Source organism: Eptatretus burgeri, chromosome 16 (assembly GCF_056783735.1).
Source record: "Eptatretus burgeri isolate ZD-2024b chromosome 16, Ebu_testis_v1, whole genome shotgun sequence".
Classification (NCBI taxonomy): Eukaryota; Metazoa; Chordata; class Myxini; order Myxiniformes; family Myxinidae; genus Eptatretus; species Eptatretus burgeri.
In genome coordinates, this window is record NC_140976.1 from 4,378,411 (window position 1) to 4,395,350 (window position 16,940).

The 16,940-nt window shown below is 46.9% G+C and overlaps 2 protein-coding genes across 6 annotated transcripts in view; both read right to left on the bottom strand.

Annotated features, from left to right (window-relative positions):
* Positions 1-416: 416 nt before the first annotated feature.
* On the bottom strand, positions 417-12,882 carry LOC147010351 (chloride intracellular channel protein 5-like). 2 transcript variants are annotated; one of them, XM_085860221.1, is made up of 6 exons: positions 12,542-12,882; positions 6,894-7,003; positions 3,243-3,368; positions 2,563-2,672; positions 2,264-2,445; positions 417-2,000 (listed from the first exon to the last, which is right to left on the bottom strand). In XM_085860221.1, the coding sequence occupies exons 1-6, from the start codon at positions 12,647-12,649 to the stop codon at positions 1,839-1,841; spliced, it is 798 nt and encodes a 265-aa protein (XP_085716347.1). In that variant the 5' UTR covers positions 12,650-12,882; the 3' UTR covers positions 417-1,838. The 2 variants fall into 2 exon arrangements, with proteins under 2 accessions (XP_085716347.1, XP_085716348.1); XM_085860222.1 differs by having other exon boundaries at positions 2,563-2,669; positions 12,542-12,878.
* Positions 12,883-13,828: 946 nt separating this feature from the next.
* GART (phosphoribosylglycinamide formyltransferase, phosphoribosylglycinamide synthetase, phosphoribosylaminoimidazole synthetase) overlaps positions 13,829-16,940 on the bottom strand; it is a 23,685-nt gene continuing 20,573 nt past the window's right edge. For all 4 annotated transcript variants that reach the window (XM_085860196.1, XM_085860195.1, XM_085860198.1 and 1 more), the window contains exons 15-22: positions 16,644-16,892; positions 16,243-16,395; positions 15,818-16,024; positions 15,610-15,726; positions 15,331-15,467; positions 15,062-15,203; positions 14,845-14,960; positions 13,829-14,621 (exon numbers count right to left, since the gene is read on the bottom strand). In XM_085860196.1, coding sequence (XP_085716322.1) covers positions 14,439-14,621; positions 14,845-14,960; positions 15,062-15,203; positions 15,331-15,467; positions 15,610-15,726; positions 15,818-16,024; positions 16,243-16,395; positions 16,644-16,892 — 1,304 coding nt within the window. In that variant the 3' untranslated portion in view covers positions 13,829-14,438. The remainder of the gene's footprint in view (positions 14,622-14,844; positions 14,961-15,061; positions 15,204-15,330; positions 15,468-15,609; positions 15,727-15,817; positions 16,025-16,242; positions 16,396-16,643; positions 16,893-16,940) is intronic.

A 16,940-nucleotide genomic window follows, 5' to 3' on the forward strand; every position in this document is an offset into this window, starting at 1 on the left:
TACCCTTTTCGGAATCCTTATCGAGTCCTCCTTGGATACGGCAGTTGTGCACTACGAAGAGTACACAACTCTTGAGTGGTAACTCTCTTGGTAAACCAGGCGGGTTGCCCGAGCAAAGCAAGCCGATACCCGGCGGATGGAAAGGTCATAAATAAACAATAATGGAGACATTAACAATGCACGAGCAATAGGAACCCACTTAGAGGCGTCTCGACCATCATGCACGAATATTATCGTCGTTAACCCCAAACGGTTCTGAAAACCTAAACCTAAACCCAAACCTAACCACCACCTCCTATCATCCTCATTTCCTCCCAACCCATATTGATCTCCACATCCTGCCTTTGATCTCTCATTTGCACCTCCAGGGGCATGGGCAAGGGACGTCAAGGAGGTACAAAGTACAGGAACAGCCCTGCAATCCAATAAGTCCAGGCTTTATCGATTCCACTTGAACATTGACAACATGGCAAATAAGTTAGAACACTGTTTGACTGTTTTGCATGCCAAGGGCAAAAAGTTTTGGAAACCGTTTGTTTTATAAAATATCATTCACCGTCTGTTACATGTCAAGGCACACGTAAAAGTTTAGATGTGGAATAAAGAACAAAATTACGACTACGAGAAGCACTTGCTCCCCCGAAGAGAGCGACGGGTCATGTTATTATGTTTAATTATTAATACCAGAGTAGAGTACCCACCCTACGGGCGATGTAGTTGCAAGGGTGCAGCACGTTCTTTTGACACTTCCCTTTATTTGGGCGGTGTATAGACAGCAGACTGCTGCTTCTATCGCTCTCGAAAATAATAAATAATAACCTGGGTTACATACATGAAGCAAAGACATGCATACTGCTGATGTGCATATATAATACATTGTGGTTATATACCTCGGGTAATTCCAGTTGCACCCATCCTCCCCCGAAAAAGGAAGAAAATGCCAAAATTGGTTAATTTTTTTATCTCAAAACTTGATGGAATCAAATGAAACTTCAGGAAACACAACTTGAGGGTGTCCTGGCTCATCTCTGAAAGTTTCAGCTTCCTTGGTCAAATCCTCTCGGAGGAGTAGATGAACGCCAATTTCCTCCATTTTACATCAATGTTTGAAAAATCGAAACCACTTTTTGTCTGGCCCTCATGGCTTTTGTACATTCAATAAAACTAATACCTTTGCTGTAATTTGATGTACAGACCACTTAATGTCAATGAAGTTGAAATAGGAAGTTTTCAACTTTTATATTAATTTGTTTAAAACTATAGTACAGTGTAATTTAACTGCTCTTGATCTCCCTTTGTCGTCGTTTGAGGTTCATTTTTACCTGCGAGCTTCATGCCAGTGTGCTGTCTTGTGTTCTTCAAAGCTGATGAATATAATAGGTTATGTCAGTCATATAAAACACACCTACAGTGACGGACAAACACTACCGCACATCATGACATCACTTTCACCATGATCCTGGATATGACGTTCTGTTTAGTAAGCACACTGTTAATCCGACCTGCGTGGATTGGATCGTCATTTTGGTTAGGATCTTTGAGATACCTCGTCATATGCAACATAACTTGCTTCACCGATTATTGTTTTCAACGAAACCAGGTACATTTTAGTGCAGGCCTTCAGTAGGCCTTGTAGGCCTCAAGACCAACGATTCTCCAACAAAAGTCTGATGACAAGGCCTCACTCAAAAGCCTCCCCAACTGTCCTTTTTCAACCTTTGTAGCATTGACCCAGACAGTCAGTCTGTCCATACATTCTGGGATAGCTTACACCAAGGCCCTAAACGGTCTGTTTTGGTGTTCAGTGACCAAAAAGGTACACTGACGATGCAAGGGATTCAGGTGAGCTCAGGGGTGACCTGTGCGTAGGCGAGCTCCAGTTCCCGAGCAGCGGGGCAGGTGTGCGCGAACTCATCTCTTGATGCGGCCGCCTCCAGGTAGCGCCGTACGAAACGCAGGTTCACCGGCACTTCCCATCCTCTGTATTTTCTTGTTACCACCTGCACCGTGGTGAAACGACATGCAGCATTTTCACCAATCAATGTAACATTACATTTTCACTTGTGCACCCCTTTCACCTGGTTCATTACAAGTGCAATTCACAGTTTGGTGATAGACCGCTCACCTCTGCCTAAACTCGATCTTGCGAGTCTGTTACCGCTTTGAATCATCGTGCCATCACGAGCTTCAAATGATGAACGAACCAAGGAGAAATACAGTTGCTGCTACACCGTAACTACTTGTGCTGCTGTTTATGTGTTACCGTGACAATGTGAAGTTTCGGTAGGAGGTTACAATCGGCCAGTGTAAGTTCATCCCCATCCAAAAATGGCCGCTGTGACTCTGGTCTCCCTCCAGCTCCTTGCACCGGTGTCTCACCACGCAGAGGTTCTGCTAGATAGAGGTCGAGCTTCTGGAAAGCTTTTAGCAGAGCTGCTTGCAACTCTGTGGGAGGGGGTTATAGGAGTGGGGGTGCAAGGAGTGGTGAGGGGGGTCTTAATCACTTGTTTTGGATCACACATAAAGACCAAACACTGACTGCAGGATCTGCAGCGTTCTTACTATCATTTGCCTCCTTCTTGGTATTCTTTATGAAAGCCGAGAACTTGGCGAAGATGTCGTTTCCGGCGAGGTTTGACTCTTCATGCTTTGGTGCAAGGCTGGGGTATCTGCTAACACACAGCAGGGACCAAAGTCAACACCAAAGAGACTGAGTGTTCACATCGTGGAAGTTGAGCATTTTCCTGACCCGGTCCTCAGAAAAGCACAAATGTTGGGAGAATCCAAATTGCATGCAGATTGAAACTCCCGTTGTAGTTCCGAACAAATCCAATGGATACAGGCCATACTGCTTTACTTGTGTTTCAAACTTCATTTCACTGAGTCTCCTCTGATACTTAAACTATTTGGAATTTTCATTCTGAACTTTGAAGAAGCTTTCAACAATACAAAAAATGGATATTTCGCTTTTTAAGGAGTGAACCTGATAGGATTTGGAAATCGCTTCGGTATGTTTGAGTCATGCAGTTTTTGGTGATATTAGCTCCTTCTCCATCAATATCTCCAAAATGGAAGGTCTTCAGGTCATTTGTTTAACATGCTGATTGAAACAATAGCACCGGGTGTTTAAGGTGGCTCGGATTGTACCGTACTCCCGTACCCATACCCCACATCACATTCAGATGTACAAAATGTGTTCCTTTCAAGAAATGGGCCGGTGAGCCATCCAACAAAAACGGTACCTTGGAGGAGTTAGTTGGGCCTCCAGGAAGTCTGCGATTGCGTTGACGTCTGTCCTCACGTCCCCGTTGAAAGTGAGGAAGGGCGGTGGAGTTCCTGGCGCTAATTTCTGCAGCTCGGGAGGTTTTCTGCAAGTCGCAAACACACACGGATCAACGAAGCTCACCGACGAGTAGCTGAAGCCATTTTCAGGTGTTCCACATCGTACAGCGTCTGTACTCCACGGACTTGAAGGGTTGATACTGAACTCTGATCATCATTAAGTGGTTGGAGAATTGTTTTCCCATTTTTAATTGTCAGTTTTTCATCATTTAGTGCCAAAAGTTTCAGGAGCTTAATTGTTGTTTTGAATGTATTTTCTCCTGTTGAAGGTTACATTGTACCTGCATGAATGGTTGTTGATCATTTTACTTTAAGAAGTAAAAATTTAGGCAGAACAGTTGAGCGGTGTAGAGACTTTCTCCTTGGAAAACACCTCATTGTGTTTGGGTAGTTCAAGGTTGATTTTTGACTTATCCTTACGATAATTCACGGACCGGTGTTTGTGTGTGTTTGTTTGTTTGTCACGCTACTACTCCTACAGTTCTGGGCTGATTACATCCAGACTTGCTACAGAGGATGAACATGACCCCAATTAGTATATTGGGGTGTTTTTATTTTTGCCAGCGGTCTTGGGAGAGAGGGTCAGGGGATGCAAATTCTCCATGTAAATGTGTATTGTTTAGCGCCACCTCTAGGTGGGAGAGGGTATTACAAGCCTCACCATTTACAGGACAGTCTTCCTGTCCCCACGTTTTCCAGTACAGTGAGGTGTTTTAAATTTCGTAGCGAGAGGTATTTTGAATAAGGGTAATAACATTACCCCCACCTCGGCCACGTGCTTCTCCTTTTATGAACACTAAAAACTCCAGGGATGTATGTTTATGAAACTTCATCGATTTCTAAAGGTATTTCCTTGTTCCACATACGTATTTGTATGTCCCATTGATGTGGGAGCACTTTTCATTCCATCTTCATATAAATTTTTGGGACGGGTTCGCAGCTATTGCAGGATCTGTACTCTGACTTCTTCTTCTTCTTCCCCTCTTCGTCCTTTTATCAGGGGTGAAGTCCAATGTCACTAAGCTTCTGCTCTGCTTTGACAACGGTACTCCTCCACTTCCCCATCTGTCCTCAGCCAACTCTATCCACTCTCCAACCACCCCTACCTTACTGATATCCCTCCTCACACAATCCTCCCATCTCAACTGTGATCTACCTCTTTTCCTCCTGCCTTGCTCCCTCAACCTATCCGCTCTCTTTGCCATTCTCTCTTCCCCCATCCACACCAAGTGTCCAACCGATCTCAGCCTGCATTTCACCAATCTCCACGTCAAACTCATCTGCACATCAATCTCCTCACTCAGGTTATCCATCCTTCTGTCCACCCTCTTCACTCCTGCAACCCTCCTGGCCCAGTTGTTCTCGAAAACCTGCAGCCTCTGTTGGTCTCTCTGTCAGTGCCACCATCTCCAGACTGTAAAGGTAGGCCGGTGTTACACACATCAGAACCTTCCCTTTCAATTTCCTTTATCTTTCTGTCTGCCATTACTCCCCCCCACCCTCTTCCATGCATTCACACCTATCTGAATCCTCCGCACCTCTGAGTTGGACTTACCATCCCCGGTCACTGTTACTCCCAGATACTTAAACCTATTTTCCTGCCTGATCTCCTTCCCCTCGAACCTGATATTCATTTAGTTTCTCTGCTGCCCAATCCACATCACATCGGTCTTCTCATGCTCATCTTCAGCCCATGCTTCCCAAATGCCTCCTTCCACTCCCCCAGTATGTCTTGCATCTCCTACCCCTCAAGCTCACCTTCCTCCTTACCAGCTCCATCACCATCATGACCATGAGTGGGCTAAGAGCACTTCCCTGTCTCAAACCGATGTTCACGCTGAACTCCTCAGACATGCCAGGACCAACCAAAACTCTTCTCTTCGCTGCCTTGTACACCCTTTCCACCAACCTGACTTCTGCTTTCAGCACTCCCATCCATCTCAGTGTCACCATCACCATCTCACTTGATACAGTGTCGAAGGCCTTCTTCAGGTCAACAAGTCCCAATGCCATTTCACCTTCACCTCCAACCTCTTCACCACCAGTTCTCTCAGTGCGAACATCCCATCTGTCATCCCTACCCTTTCTAAACCCCTGCTGCTCTTCTCTGATCTCTATCTCCATGCTCTTTCTTATCCTCCCATCCAGAATCCTCTCCAGCACTTTCATTACATGATTTAGGATAGGAGCGTAATGTCCCTTGTCCTTCCCTGGATCTTGAACATTGCCCTTCCCCTTCCATCTCAGCATAATTAACCCTGTTCTCCAGTCTTCATCATTCGTAAACTTAATGCGACCTGGATCATTGCGAGTGGTCTGAAGAGATGAAAATGACGAGGTGAGAAGTCTCGGCTTGACGAGAGACCCTCCATCCCCTCTCTTCCACAGCATGATAGGAACTCTGTCACAATAGTCGCACGAGTTGTCTTTTGATCAAACATGAGGGCCTTTGGTACCCACATTGCACCAACCTCATTGAATTTCAAGTTGGAATGGATGATTGTTTCCACACATCCAAAACTGAAAAGCATTCCACAACTTCATGTGTTGTAATCTGGTGATTCTCCAAAAACTACTTGCTGTTTGTCTCATTTTTGATTTTTGATCAATTTTCCCTGTTATGCTGTTCCTTGTTGAGGTCAATACCTGTAATTTAAATTTAAAAAAGAATCTTGGACATTCAACACAATCGGATACTCTGATCTCGTTGCCAAGCTTTCTACCTGTGGCATACAAAGCTATACTCTTACCTGGCTTGTTCAACATGTACCTGTCATCTCTTCCCGTAGAGACTGGAGTGCCTCGTGGCAGCAACTGAGGCTCAGTCATTTTACTTGTATACATTCATCACCTCTCCATCGATCTGAAAAACTCTTTTCCTCTTTGCAGACTACTCCATGTTATACCATTCAATTCCACCAACAGGCAGCTGATCTGGAAAAGATCCAATTCTGGTTTAACAGGTGCAACAAGTCTTTCATTCCTGGAAAATCTCACCTGTCTCTCTGAAAGATCCTCAAATGAACCCACCTGTCTATTTCTATAATCGATCACTGGAAGAAGTGCATTCTCAGACCTGTGGGCCTCGCTATCAGTGACGTCTGACGTGGGTTGAGATCTTTTACCGACACCGTGAGTGCAGAGGGCGTCGCCAGATTTGCCCTCTCATTTGAAGAATGGCATTTCGTGATGCTACCCCTTGCTGTGACTGCATCAGAATGTTAGTTTGTCCTTGGTTTGATCCTGAGATCAAAGCCAGACGAGACATCCCGATTGTGCTACCTGAGCTGGCTTGCTGATTTCCAGCTGCACAAGATATGCAACTGCACTGCTCCTTTCAGTGTTTGAACATGTAGTGGAAACACACACTGATCTGCTCTTGGGCACTTTCATATGGTCTCGTCCACAACTAACAGTCCTGTTCGTTTTTCTTTGTTCGACAAGTTTGTCTCCCTGTGTTCAATTTTGTGCCTGCGACACTGTGATGCGAATTGCATACGTCTCAGAAACATAGCAATAGATGAAATGCTGGTGTAACTTCAGTAAAATACCGCTTGAGGTCGACAGTCGTGACGTTGAACACGACTCCCTTGAGCCAGAGGATCATGAAAAGTCGCTGAGAGAACGGGCAGTTTCCGATGCTCTCGCCGTCGCTTCCAGCCTGGCACGGAACAACCCACAGATGATTGTCATTAAAAATGATAACACATTTGGAGGGTCATTGTTGATGCTTAAAACCACTGAAAAGGTCACTTACTCAATGAGATGTACAAAGTCATTTGGGAAATGTAAGTTGATGAGGCTGAAGTGATGAAGGCACGTTTATGAAACGACAGCACATCGAAACTTTTTAAAGAAGAAAATGGTGACCTGATGTATGGAAACAGGAAACCGAAATGACACTCCGAGAGTAAAATGTAGAACCGAGACTTACCGACCCCTTGTCCCTTACCTGTTAGAGGTGCACAGAACATTTTTATTGTTGCATGTCACCTATTACCCACCAACACGATTCATAAGTCCAGTCAGTCAGGCGCTGTTACCGCAATGTCCATGATATCTTCGACCAGGTTCGACCTCCACGTGAATTTGGTGTCACTGTGGCGGGATCGCTGAACATCCAGCAGCATACTCATCAGCAATGGACGACATCGTGGTCAGAATTGTCATCACTGGAAGATCGCCGTGGCAGGGAAAACGCCGGTTCCTCCAACACACTTTGCCCAATGGCAGTTTGGCATTGTTATCACTCCGGGTTTGCCCCACCATTTGCTTGTTGCGTCGAGCATCAACATCTTTTTCGATCAAAAATGGAAGAAGCGGTTTTTGCAAAGTGGTTGTAGTGCACCCTTCTTCCTTACCAACATGCCAAAGGCCTTCGTCTCCCACTTCTCTGCTACCTTGTGTCATTCCAGACTGCTGTGCGTGTGGGGTGGCCAAAGAGAATTTGCGACGGGGAGCGTCCCTTGATGTGTTGTGTCTTACGCTGCTCTGACAAACTGTGGTGGAACAAGTCATCCTCCAGGTGACCATCGATTATAGACTTTATGACCAGTCATTTTATTGCCTCGACTGCTGCTTCAGTCAGACCTTTGGATTTTGGGTGGTGTGATGGATATGGCACATCACCGACATCTCAGTAGTTCATGAAGTTCCTGAATTCCTTTGATGTGAACTGGGAGCCACCCTCTGAGTGGAGGCACACAAGAACCCCTAGGTCAATAAAGAAGAAGCAAAGTGCGTGTACGAGATGCTGCGTGGGAAGAAGTATGCAGATGGCCAACCAACAGTTCCGAGTAGATGAGATATGCATGCCCAGTTTGTGGGAAGACAGCCTGACATCTTCAAGGGCATATCCCGGAGGTGGATTCATCGATAATGGCTTTCGGGTGTGTATGAATGAGGTTGATGCAGATGTCATTAGCAGTCCTCGGGGGTAGACTCGCTTTGTGCGCTCCTCACCCTGATGCGCATCATTCAACCGTTCAAGGACTTCTCTGAGCAGCTTGAGCTGTCATTATACACTGGATGAATATGGGATGGGATTCTCAACAGGCAGTTGGTCTCTCGTATGGACGAAAACCTTAAAACTGCAATCCAACTTGTTCTAGTTAGTGTGGAAGTCTCGTTGAACAGTGTCAACTTGGGAGTCTTTATTCTTCGTATCACTGTGCGACCTTATGGAGGTTGTCCATGATGGGATCAAGACGATGGTTATCATACTTTGATTTACCTGGACCATGCTGCATCGTGATTTAGACATCATCGACTATGTCAAGCTCGGTCGCTGCCGCAAGGACAACGACACAAGGAGTACGGGACAATCGTCCACTGTTATCTCTGCTCCAGCCATTTCTCATTGTGGCATTTCAATTGAATGATGAGAGAATGTATCTGCAACATGGTAATTGTTCCCTTTTCACCAGGTAGTGATGGATGAGAACAAAGGTGGTTTTTGACCAGGTGTGGCATACGTACGTTTTTTCTCTCGCATCCAATGTGTCCATGTTCAGTTTGTTTGAAGGGTTTCTAGTAGATGTCCAGCGCAACCAACGCACTGAGGGCATACCAGCACTTCTTACTGGCCAACACGATTTGATGGACTCCAAATTTGATCGACCGACGTGGGCGAGATAACACAACACAATGCACGATTTGCCTATGACCACCATGTTGCTGGTGAAACGCGAATCCCATGCTGATGTGATGAGATGCATCTGTCTGAAGTACATGGGACAGTCAGTTTGACAGTTGTTGAGGCCTTTTCTTGGTTCGGGCATCAAATTGAGGACAGACCCCTTCTTGAGGAAGCTACGGAGGGTCTCTGACGTGGATGCATTACCAGTTGAGAACCTGTCCAGTTTTTGTTGAGTCCAAGGAACGACCGAAGGTCAACTCTGCAATTGCTTTGAGCTTGTCAGGCACACACCTGTCTCTTGGTGAGACTTGTCTCTTGGCATTAAGACAAACACAACTGTTGATCTTGGAGGAAGTAACTTCCCCCGTGCACTATGGGTGCCAGCAGCATCTTTTAGTGGTGTAGTTTTTCTTCCACCATCAGTGGGGAATTTTGAGGAGAAATCTTCCCATGGTATGCCAATTCACGGGGTTTATCCGTGCTCTATCCTGTAAGTGCTGAGCATCAAACAAGGAAGCAGCATGTACCGTTTTGAAGGTCTGGGATTACTCAACCAGGATCGGAACTCAGAACGGTCGACCTAACCATACTGACACCTAGTTGGGTTGTGATATCCAGATATCTGTTCGACATTCTCAAAATTGCTGATGATGCCACACTTCTAACCTTTTTTTTTAATACGAGCTTGGCAGTCAATCATGGCACTGTAATCCTCCCTCCAACAGCATTGTCCTTACGATCCCAACACTCGTCACCAGATTTTAGACTTGCGGTATGTGGGGGAAGGATGCTGGTGGTGTTAGGAAGTTTTCACAATGCCAACTAGACTAGATGCAAGACATACCTTTGGCTGGCTTTCTGGAGCCTACACATGCGAAAACTTCCCAGCAACATCCACAACACAAATTCGACTCCATATGCTGGACGCACTTGCGTCAGCCTTTCACTATGCCTGCGTGCAATGCTCTCCGGAGAGTGAGGTTTCGATTGGTTGTGTTCTTCTTGCGTTTGGCAGCTCGGCTGCCGGGGAATGATCATTTTGTTGAGACGCGTCTATCCCGCCGATACTGTGCCCCTCTACCAGCACACTGGTACTCACTTCACTGACCGCGGAAGGATGACAGGCTGAGTCAACCCCACTTGGTTTTAATTCAGCGGCCAACAGGGCTCAAACTCAGGACCTAAGATCCCAAGCCTCCCATCCTAACCACAAAGCCAACACCAGGTTTGTTTTGATTGGTTACTCGTCTGCAGTGAATGTCAGGATCTCGAACAGTGCTGATGGGGTGAATGACAAATTCACGTTTAATAGTCATGGAGTCTAAGTCTCAGTTTGCTGCTATCTCCTCTACTCCTCACTGAAATGCGTTGAGGGTTTTCCGTATGCCTGGTGTGGTGTCCATGATACAAGTCTGCACGACCGTGAACGACAGGTCATTGGAACCACGGATGATCTTCATGACATCGCTGGTTGATGTCGTTTTTAAACACTGGTTGCATACCCAGGGTGGAGTCGTTTTGTAAGAATGCAAGCTGTGTGCTTGTTGTTAGCTTTTATGGTTAAAGTGGTGGGCTTAGGATCTTGAGGTCCTGAGTTCAAATCCTGCTCTCCATTGAATTAATACCAGGCATGGTTGACTCAGCCTGTCATCCTTCTGAGATGGAAAAATGAGTACGAGCTTTTTGGGTTGATTCAGCCATTCGAGCATCCTGCATCAGAGGTGCAACCCATCCAGGATTGTGCCCAATAGCCCAAGAGACTGCTTTGGCAACACTGACGCTCTGGCCAGAGTATGGTCTTGATGGATGGATGCAAGCTGTTCACACTGATGCACACATCCTTGGCCTGGCACGAGCATGTGTGCTGGGAGGAGATGCCTCTACTTTGTGAATATCAACTGCTGTTGCCTTGCCCCTCCCCCACCCCCCTCCTCCCCACGTCTGACACTGCTGTTTGTCACGAAGAAGGTCTGACATCCTCTCAGCAGGTGCCACCTGAGAGATGTTTAAGCACCTGCCCAAGACTTCAGCTCAACCACCGTCCATGGTACTGAGTCCATGAAACTGCAGGATTTCAAAGCAGGGAGAGGGAGCAGAGGATTCATCGACAAAGAGGATGACCCCCGAGCACCAAACTCAGCTTTCTGCCAAGATCCTTGACCTGCGATGTAAGTGATGCGATATCCATTAGTGGAGGGTTTTTAGGGCTATCCCATAAAGCCCTGTGTGTCGCCATGTTGGTTGTATTCACTCCCCTGACAACAAGCAACAATAGCATCAGTATCTCTACAATCTAGCATGGTTATCTCATTATTCTGACACTGCAATGGAAGGTTACCCTAATTATTTGGTCTTGTTTGCCCTTTTTCTCTTGCTTTGCTCCATCATGGGTCCTGAAACCCCTCGAGATTTGTGAAATTACCTCCTCGGTCTGTCGTGACCAAAGTGAGACTGGTTTATTGTGAAGCCTATTTCATGATATCAGTCGTGGGGATAACACGTGGTTATTAAATGAGAGGCAATCCAAATATTTGCAGGAGAAAATGGCGACGAACTACTGTTCGATGGAAACGACTACCTGGCCGCGAGGTCTGACACCGCTGTTGGTCATGCTCATGAAGAAGGTCGACGAAGAGGGATGTTTTATCCACCATATGCCGATATGGCATCGATGATGTTTCACTCCCTCCATGCTATCTATATATGTGTTCGAGTCCAGCAGTGAAGATGTTCATGTGATCAAGGTGGTTCCAGTATGCCAGGTTTGGGTTGGTTTCATCCGTATACTGGAGCCACACTCATACCGGTAGAAAAACATCTGGAAAAGCCAAGTTCGTGCATATTTGTCTTGGAATCATGAAATGACAGTGATGATGTAAAGTGGAACTTCCCTTTGATAAATCATCATGCCCATGTGATCAAGGCATCGTTATCGTGTCAAGAGCACGTTGGATGAGTAAACAGTGATCCGAGAAATGAACTGAAACATGATGTGAAAAGGGACTGTAAAGAAACAGTGGAGGTCTGGCATGAGGTCATGGAAATGCTCAGCGAGAAAGCCGTGCTTGTTTCCTTCTTTCAAATGTCTCTGTTTCACTTTGACCCGTCCATCCGGCTCGGGGTCCATCTCACCGTTTGGCACGACACAGGTCCTGAGAACGATACCATTGTAAATGTCGCTGGGTGTGACTGGACCAGGTGTACATTGGGTACAACCAAAGATACCACACCACGTGAGTTGTATTCAGGGTGTGGGACCACACATGTACAATTTGTACATGGAGGTAAACACTTTCTTTGGAGCTGTGCTCCCTCCAAAGAACACCCAACACCACCCCAACCCCTTCCACACAGCAATCTCACCCCTCCATCCACCCAGTGAATCCAACTCTGTAATCAACGGAACTACAAACGAACAACTGACATCGGAGGATGGATTAAAATGGAACTTTTATATAAACATGACAGTTTTAAAAAGGTGGTTTATAACACAATAATATGGAAGGCAAAAGGTTCAGCGCAGTGACGGTGGACCATCGAGTCGTGGGACGGCCACGTTACCTTCACGAACAGTTCGATCTCGGGTTCTCTTGCATCCTTCTCATTGTTGCCCATGGCCGTGACTGCAGCCCGAGTGGGGTGATGCACTCCCACCCGTCCCACCGACATCAATGCCTGAATTTGGAGCCAGCAAGTCTGTGGATCCACAGTGACAAGTGGGCGGGGATATGCTCGAACAGAAGCACCCCCACTGGTGATCTAACACCTGGATGGGAACACCTCCCAGACTTGGTTATCTTAAACTCAGCTGGTAAACTTGATGATACTCTGCAGAACAATGACATGGTTGTCCTGTGGTGTTCTTCATTTTGGTTGTATGACGTCAGTTTTCTGGAACAACCCTGACAAAAGGCCACTGCAGGTCACCATGAAAGATCGGCCATGGACCTAATAGCGGGTGCTCGAGTCGTGGTAGTGATGCTTAGATTTTAAAAGGGATCTTTTGGGTGCGTTTCGGCCCTCAATATGGGTCACAGGGAGGAAAACAAAAGGGCGAGGGTGTGTTCAGGGTATTTTTACTACAGCTTCAGTCAGTTGGCATTTTCCATGGGGCGGTGGCACCAAGCCTGGGGACAACCACGTGCCTTCAGGGCTATTAATAACCACTTATAAAGGCGCACCAGGCAGGCCTCATCGCCTGGACATAAGGCCACTTCATCCACTATGCATGGAACACCTTTTGATTCAAAAGGATTGGCAGGTGGGATGACCCCAACAATATGAATCAATAACATTTGTGCCTATTCACACAACGTGCTCCAGTCTGTTTTGAAATGAATTATTGATCAAGAAAATATGATGCTGCCAGGTAAAGAGAACGGTGATCATCCGCACCAGCTCGCAGCATCTCAGTTCTCACAAAAACAAGCAGCGGGTTCAAGGCCTCCACCAGGATTTTATTTCTCTCTCCAAACTCTGGATCAGGTGCATGGACCCTGGATCTGTCACGTGGAAGAACTTGTGCTCATTACATTTCCAACAAGGACAAGAGACGACAGGATCCCTTTTGCATGAATTACAAGGACATGAGTCGGCTGGACAAACTCATTTGGTGCATACGGGATTTCAATCTTGGAGCCCATCCTGACAAGTGCTCAGAGGGGAAAAAGAACCAGACAGACAAACCCATTGTTTTTGGGTAAACGAGCCAAGTCAACAGTCTGCCAGCCAAACGGCACGGTAGTGGCAATTCCACGGCTATTCAAACGGTGCTGACTCAGCTCCTGCAGCAACCATCTTCACAAACAAAACACTTGGTTTTAGTGTTGAAGAACAAGGAAAAAAACAGACATTGAATGGGTTTTTATTGATAAATACTTTCCACAAAGTAAGCTTGTCCAACAGGGCTCAATGGCAAACTGGGAACATGTGGCACAGACTCAGCACGCAATGTGACACCAGCGTGCAACATGATGCCTCGAGATGGTGTAAGTGAGGAGAGAGGGACAGATATCATGGAAGAGAGGGACAAGCTAAAGTGAGGGGGAAATCCATTTTCCTCCCACAGCCAACCAACTGCTGCACATCCTCCAGCAGCATTTCCTGCCTTTATGGATACATGCTCATAAACAAAACGATCTTTTCTAACCCAGATATGGAGATGGAGAATAATGATGGCTGGTAAAGTGCCAGAGAGAATTCTCCACTCGAACGCAAAAGGAACGAACATCTGTAACCCGTTTACAGGTGACGGCACGACATTGATGAGTCTTTCTCATCTACGTCGTACCGTCACCTGTAAACGGGTTGAGGTCATGGAAAGGAATGGAATGTATTTCATGCATTTGGCTGTACTGTAAAACGGTTTGAGATTGGACAATGATCTCAGCTTTCATCCATTGACTTAACATGCCAAAGTAAGAAGAGATGAACGGATCAGTGATACGTTCTTGAATCACTAGGTCCGGTGGACACGTCCATCAGGGCTGAGCACGACCTGCCCTCGGGCCACCAGGTCGACGCACGCTGGGTAAAGCAGATGCTCGGCTTGTTTGATGCGCTCGGTGAGGCTCTCCTCCGTATCACCTGGCTCCACAGGAACGGCCTTCTGGCCGACGATCGCTCCAGCATCTACCTCCTCCTTCAGTCCGACAAGTACGTGATAGGGTCATGCATCAACATCTCGATGATCCCAAGAAAGTTCATGCTAAAATCACGAACTTTTCTTTTCCACATTTACCACTTTGTAAATAAAAAATAAAATTACATTTATCCCCCCCCTCCTTGTACTAAACTTCTAAACTAAACCGTCTTACCTAAACTTCCCCCAATCAAGCAACTACAGCCTCGCCTTTGCTCCTTACCGTTACAAAGTGGACAGAGCAGCCGGTAACACAAACACCGGCAGCCAGTGCTTGGTGCTGAGCATGTTGACCCTTGAAGGCCGGCAGGAGAGATGGGTGGATGTTGAGCATTCGGCCTGAACACGAAGGTAAAAAAAAAAAAAAAAAAAAATCCCACCAATCAAGCACCATTTTACTTTGCACCAGGAAAACATGACCCGCACAATCCCATACCCACCGTTCCACTGCCATACGAAGGCCGGAGAGAGTACGCGCATAAAACCAGCAAGGCATACAAGATGCACGTCAAACTCTCGCAGAAGGCCCTGCAGCTGCTCCTCAAACTCAGCTCGACTTCCATACTGTCGATGGTCAACAACCTGGAAAGAATGGATCCCATTTGAGTGCGGGTAATTCCACATGCGTGAAATGGGGAAATTGATGGATGGATGGATGGATGACGATGAAAAAGAGCCCCGCAGTTCATATACAAAAATCCCTGCTCACTCGCGTGGCAATCCCAGCACGAGCGGCCCTTGCCAGGCCTTCCACAGCTGGCTTGTTGGACACGACGAGCACAATCGAGGGTCTGCCCTCGACGGAACCATCACGACAGTGATCGATTATTGCCTGCAGATTGGTGCCTGCGACAGTCGACAATGATCTCACAGATAAAACTCCACATGTACGACTTGACCTCTTTCAAATGCGATTGAAGCGTGCAGGTACAAAAACTGCACTAAAACCACGTTTGATGCCTCGTTTCATGGATCACAAACTACATACCTGTGCCGGAGATGAGCACAGCGATGCGGCTCAGTCCCGGTGGCGAACCCTCACTGGCACCCACCCACGACTGCTGCAGTACCGTCTCCAACCCTTCAATTCTTACCCGCTCTTCACCTAGTCACCAAACAACCTTTGTTGAGCTCTCACCTCCAGCTGCTTACACAGCACATCAATTCCATCACTCCCTCTCACGCTGCCTTCTTACCTCCTACACTATTCTGTAGGGAGCCCACAACCCAAGCGGTCTCGCCAGCATCAGCCAGACAGGCCGTGACTTCCTTAGCTGCAGATTCCTCCACCACCAGAACCGCACCCAACCCGAGGTTGAATGTACGTGCCATGTCACGTGGCTGGAGACCTCCAACTCTGTACAGCCATCCCATAACTGAAGGTACCTGCCAGGACCTGCCATCTTCACACAATATGTCAAGTCATTCAGGTCTATTGAGATTTTTATCGATTTCAACCTCTCACTATGTGAGTAAAAACACTCGAGAGGTGAGCGATTATCGGCTCATTATAAAACGTGAAAATACACAAGTTAGCACAGGTGAAGAGGGAGGGGTGAGTGTGCTTCAGGGTGAGGAATATGAAGTAAGGAATGAGTGAACAGTTGTGGTGCATTAGTACCAAGATGGGCGCTGAGATTTGAGGGAAGAGCACGGACAACGTTTTCTGGCAAACCACCCCCGGTGATGTGGGCCATGGCTTTGACCAGGCCAGAGCGGAACAATGGAAGCAGTGAAGGGCCGTAGAGGCGTGTTGGAGTGAGCAGCGCTTCACCTGGATCGGAGAGGATTCAGGAAAAGGAAAAAGGCATTGCTTGTGCCAGACAACGATGAAACGAGGAAGAAAATTCCAGATTCTCCTGCATGGCAACACCAGCAGCAGACTTGCATTGCAGCCAGTTGGCAATTCCATCCCGCTTCAATCTCATCCAACCTCCAGGCCCCACTGAACAAAATCTGATCAGACTTTAAAATATATCTATATCTATATATCTTACAAAACGAAGAGTTGAAGAAACATACCGAGGGTTTGCGAACTGTCAAACGGTGCTGGCTGCCCATAGTTCGCTCCAATATTCTCAATTACGCGCCGCACCAGACTGAAACCATTGCTGTGAAGACCAGATGACGCCACACCCACCAACGCATCACCTGACCTCATGTCAGCCAATCGGGGCAAAGTGCTCCCACGCTCGACTGCACCGACAGCAAAGCCCGCGAGATCAAAGCCACGTGGAAGGTAAGCTCCAGGCATTTCTGCGGTCTCGCCACCTTAACATGTGGAGAGACGTGAAAACGATCAGTGGCATCGTCGTTCGA